The 5504-nt window shown below is 52.6% G+C and overlaps 1 protein-coding gene across 1 annotated transcript; it reads right to left on the bottom strand.

Annotated features, from left to right (window-relative positions):
* Positions 1-600: 600 nt before the first annotated feature.
* On the bottom strand, positions 601-4407 carry AURANDRAFT_37193 (hypothetical protein; the record flags this gene model as incomplete). The annotated part of the gene is made up of 9 exons (XM_009037764.1): positions 601-1306; positions 1364-1494; positions 1545-1747; positions 1803-1880; positions 1932-2172; positions 2220-3604; positions 3651-3915; positions 3962-4206; positions 4258-4407. The coding sequence occupies 9 exons, from the start codon at positions 4367-4369 to the stop codon at positions 1102-1104; spliced, it is 2865 nt and encodes a 954-aa protein (XP_009036012.1).
* Positions 4408-5504: the final 1097 nt, after the last annotated feature.

Genomic DNA, 5504 nt, shown 5'->3' with positions numbered 1-5504 from the left:
GCCGGGCGCGGGCCGCAGCGGCGGGCGGGAACCGCGCCGTCGGGCCGCCGCGCGGAAACCGCGAAACCGTCGACCGCTCGTTTCTCGCGCCCCCCGCCGTCGTTTGGAAATCGCCTCGGTGGAAGTGTCCGGGACGCCGCCGCGGGGGGGCCTGCCAAAGCGCGCGCGGGGCGGCCGCGCGCGGAAAAAGTTATTAGATTTTCTCGGTGATGGCAGCGACATCGGCCACTTGCTTTTGTGATATAGACGTGCTCCAATCCAGTTTTAAGTCTTATAGATACAGGTGACTCGGAATCTCCCTCCTGAGGGCACCCGGAGCCGTATACTGGAACTAGAACCGCTCTAGTTTGTTCTAGTAGGCCCCGCGGTATCGCGGCCGCCGCCGGCGGCATAACCTCGCCCAGAACCCCCCCCCCCCCCGGGGGCTCCCTGGACAGAGATGGCGCCAGACCCTGGGCTCTTACTAAGTTAAGGGCGACTAAGAGGAGGGGCAAGTTGGGGGCAAGTCGCAAACTCAGCTTCGTTGGGTTTCTCGTGTCCACCCCCCCCTTCGCCGGACGGGGCCCCAGGGAACCCGAAACGCCCCCGATAACTTTGGGTCGGTGGCTGGGGGCTTTACTCAGGCGCCGGGGGGCCGGGCGCCCCCCAAACTAGAACGCGTCGAATTTCCCGCGCTCGTAAAGTCCTCTGGCACGAGGCCAGTTGTCGAGGCTCGGACGGCTTGAGTGGCCCGCGCCATAGCAGCATGCGCAACTTTGGCGCATCGGCTTTTTTGCTGATGGGGTCGCGGGAAATTTCTGCTGAAGGTATTCTTCGTATGCGGCAAGAAGTAAGGGGTTCCGGGGAGGCCAGTAGTTGAAATTGCCAACATCTCCGCGTTCGGCTCTCCCCCCTCGCACCGTATACGGTGCAATTGGAGGGCAGCGGGTTCAGCGGGCCAGATGCAAAGTCAGCGCCCAATACTTGGTGCTCAACACTTGCGTTATTGGTTCAGGGAAACTGCTCGGGTGCATTGATTGCACTTCTGCTGGCGTTTGTAGCATTTGTAGGGCAAATGATTGGTGAAATTGGACCATCACTAAAAATGCGTGGACGCAAGGTTTATTTGATACAATCAGCAATGAGCTGAGAAATCTCGATGTCAGAAGACCGCACTGCTATCTTTAAAATACACCCCAATCTTTCCTCTATATGCAGCTGCGCTCGCACCAAGATACAGATATTTCCTGCAAATGTCCCTGAAAGATGAAGCATGTGCGGTTTCCCTAAACTTGCGTCATCCACATCGTTTGTATGATCCTCTGGCCTGGAGCAGAAGAACAAGTTCGCAAAGAGCGGGCAACATACTAGACAGTAGACTCACCGCATTCCGAGGCAAGCAATTACAGCTGCAATTGCTACTTTCATATCTTTGAACTGCAGCGAAAACTTTTGGAGCACTTCTTGAGTCTTATCAATAGATTCCCAGACTTGACGAAATTCACCGATACTGGCCTGACAATGACACACGGTATGACGATGACATTCTCAGGGTTTGATCAAACCTTCGCCATAAAATCAGTTGTTGAAATTTCGACATCCTCCAAAGGATACTCCTCGTGAAAACCTTCTTCGTCACCTTCTATCTCGCCTGTTCCAGGATCAACCTCAACAACACGGAACTTGAGCTCGGCCATGAAATGGGCGGCGGCCCCCATCCTAGATCCAGGGCAACAACGCAAAACAATCCAAGATCGAGCCGTTGCACCTAGAATTTTGGAAATGCTGTCATACATGAACATGACATGGACACAAGTGCAAACCACAATGCAGAGACGGTGCGCCCACGGAGGATACAATGCTGTAGGTCTCAATGGGTTCTACAGGCTCAAGCTTGACACCTATGCAGATGAATCGTGCAATAAAGGAGGCAGTCCACGCCGCGGGCCGACTAGTGTCTACTAGTAGCTGGTCGGCAATAGTATTTGTTATGGCAAATTCTAGGACTATGTGCTCATCCATCACGTGCTTCACACACGACACAACATATTCCGTCTCTGATTCAGTCAACTCGAGCGGAAGCGTGGACCGAAAAACGGTGCCCAGCGCGGCAAGTTCTGGAATTTTATACAGTTCAACTGCCGAATCGTCCAAAAGGGCACCGTTTGGGCAGACAGAGGATTGGGCCGTCGCCTAGGACAAGGTGTAAATGATTCTTAACCATCAAAATTATTAAGTGCCTGCAATTGAGTGGGTGGGCTGTGGTCCTCTACATGAGGTAGAGTCTCAAAGTTGAGAACAAGATCAGCATTTTCTTGGTCTTGAGCCATTTCGAACTTTTTCAGTGACCGCGCTAGGCGTGTAAATGGTACTGGTAGTGGCTCTACCAGCAATCGAATCTCCGGGAGGGTATCTCCCTCATTGCCGAGAGGTGATAGAGCAGTTTCTGCATCAATGTCATTTTCAGCAAGAGATACTACTGAGTAATCACCGAGCAAGCGCAGCGCGAAGGTTGCACGATCTCGGACCTCATCATCTTCATCGCGCAGCGAACGTCGCAAGAGTACTGACACTGATACCCGTAGCGCCGGTAGTTGCGCAGCGAATTTTGTGAGCGCTGTGACTGCAGCTGCACGCACGGTTGCATTTTCGAGGATCACGCGATTGTACACAAATCGGATGTAACGTGCCGGTGCTACTGTTGTTGGTCCTAGGATCCCAACGAGGTGCAATATTTGTGTTGACAGTGCGGTGAACTCACAGTCTTCGATGAATTCGCAGAGATGAAACAACGATGACTCTTTCGTCTCCGGAATGGCACACATCAGGGCAACAATGGCATCGACGATGGACTTTTTGAAGTCGAAGCCACCCTCTTCACGTAAAAAATTAGCAAGAAAACCGACAAGGACGCGATGCTTGAGAGGGTATTTCAGACAAAGCTCACGGATAGCGGTAACAACAACAATCTTGAACTCATCAGCAATTTCATTCATGAATGATGATATTTGTTTCATTAGTCGGTCAACAGATGATTCAGAGCCGGTCTTGAGCAATGTTGTTATTGCAAATGTTGCAATAGAGCGATTACCGTCAGCTATCAGGGATTCCATATCGTCGTTGCACTTAATGACCGCAGCTGGCTTAAATATCGCAACACTGGAGAGCGCTCGCATGGCTGCAAGCCGAAGTGTAGGCTTCGGAGAGGAAAGGAAAAGCTGCAGCACCGCAATTGCTGGGCCGATATCACGGTCTTCGGTGCCTGGTAGCGAACACAGTGCTTTCGCTGCCTCGTAGATGACAGCCTCTGAGCGATGCCGGAGTGACAACTCAAGAAATTGATAAGCAGCCCGTCCAGTCGCACTCGAGAGTACATTACCATCGGATCCTCGCACGATAGTAGTAATGTACCGAATGAGAAGGCATGTCGCTAATGGGCTTGAAATCGTTCCTCGAGTCAATTGCGCAACCATCTTTGAGATCGCAAGACGATCGTGTTGCTTTATGTCATAGAGTAAGGATAGAGCGTGAAACTGCACCATTTCTGAAGGAGAATGTAAGGCTTCCTGCACCTCGTTCACCCATCTCCTCACAACGTCTGGCGATCCTTTCATTAGATGTGCACCTGAATACATTCTCAAAAGAATTAGTCCCAAACACAGTTTATTTACCAGCAACCAGGGCGGAAGAGGCAACCATGCAATTCTTGTCAACAATCGCTTGCTTGACATATCGCTCAATCGCACCAAGCATAGTTGCATCAATCCTGGTACAAACCTTGATAAAATCAAAGCATCGAAGCAAAATTTCGATCACGCACATTTTGGCAAGGACACGAATTGAATTCGCACGGAATAAATCCTCTTTGGAATTCATGTCTTTGGTCAACGAAGAAGTCACGATGATAACATCATCAGGATTACACGTTTCAGCGACCTACGAATCTTTAATGACCCACGCAGGCAACCCACGCGGGCATCACCTCCTTGATAAAAAAATAGACCATTCTTCGCAAGGATGCATCACTAGACTGGAAGAGCTTTGTAACACCAAAGAAGACCTCTGTAACTTCGGATGAAGACATGGCGTCACCCTGGGTCACAATATGCAGCAATTTGGTGATGAGCTGGGAGCATTTCCGCGGTGAGTCGGTTACTACTTTAGAGTCCGAGAACACACGACATTCTTGAAGTACAGTGGCTTTTTCTAAATCCGCGAAAGGTGAAGCTGCGAGGGGATTAAGCGCTGTGCGATCGTGCAGATCTAAGAGAACGGCACGTGAATCCGCGTCTTCACGCTTGAACTTGTCCTTGAGACCTTGAATTTCTTTCACCATGGAGGATAGTGTCAGGCCACCACCGTCGTCCACTGTTTCTCCAGAATTCATCATCGCGCCACGATCGTAGGCGCCTAGCGACGTAAAGTGGCGGTCCGACGACATGACGGGCGGGGGGTGGGTGGGTCCGGAGGGTTTCAAATACCCAAAGTGTACTTAAAGGGTACTTGTCACGCATGCGCGCGCGCGCTATAACGAATCTAAGCCTAGCCACGTCCTCTAGTGCATATAAGTAGCTCGGACGTACCCCGTATGTTATCTCGGATTCCGGGAGTACTGACGGACGTAACTTTTTATTTCTGAGGTGTCTGACGGCGGCGCGCGGCGCCCCAGGCCGGCGAGAAAAATCACGGACGCCAGAGCAATGGTGGCCATTGAAATTAAAAATAACATGACGACAACGTGAAGCTATCCGAGCGCATTCGTCAGCTGCCGATGCTTCGTCAACTGGTTGGACATCCCGCGCTCCGCGAATATGCAGCGATGTGCAACGATCCCAGCAGCTTTGAGGTCCGCAAACATATGGACGAGGCACATGCGAAGACGCGACATCCGGACGATTGTGAGGCGATGCAAACGGACCGCTTCAGGGGGTGGGACGAGGCGCGGCAGCTTCCCCTGACCCGATTTTGAGTCAAATTCGAGCCACAGAGCGTCGGGAATCGTTCGTCATGAGGGCGATCAGATGCGTTCGCGGCAGCTTTCCGGCTCGAGTCGATTTGATCGAGATCACCTCATCGACTCCGAGAGGCGCGAGCGTCGCGAATGCCACGGCGCTGACCGCGGAACGCATGTTCCGAGCTGGCAGCGCAGTCCTTGCCGGGCCAGTCGAGAAGGACAATCGAGGGGATGTCACCTCCCACTCTCGCTGCCAGCTCGACCCCTGGTACGAGGTTGGCCCCCCATCGACCGCCGTTCACCGTCAATGGCCGTTCTCATCATCCATGGGCTGCCCCGACGCGAGCTAAGTTGGTCGCCTTCGACCGATGGCGTTTCCCGAGCGATTCGCTGCGGGCCCCGAGGCGCGGCACGGTCCACAGATCGAGCGCAGCGCCAAATCTTAGCATCGCTGCATCGATGCACGAGCAGAAGCGTTGTGCAGGACGGCTGAACTCGCGGCTGACAACCGTTGGCCTTCATCGTGGCTTCATGTTATTTTTAATTTCAATGGCTGCTGTTGCTTTGGCGC

Source organism: Aureococcus anophagefferens (genome assembly GCF_000186865.1).
Source record: "Aureococcus anophagefferens unplaced genomic scaffold AURANscaffold_7, whole genome shotgun sequence".
NCBI classification, from domain to species: Eukaryota; class Pelagophyceae; order Pelagomonadales; family Pelagomonadaceae; genus Aureococcus; species Aureococcus anophagefferens.
This window is presented reverse-complemented; position numbering and strand designations above follow the sequence as displayed.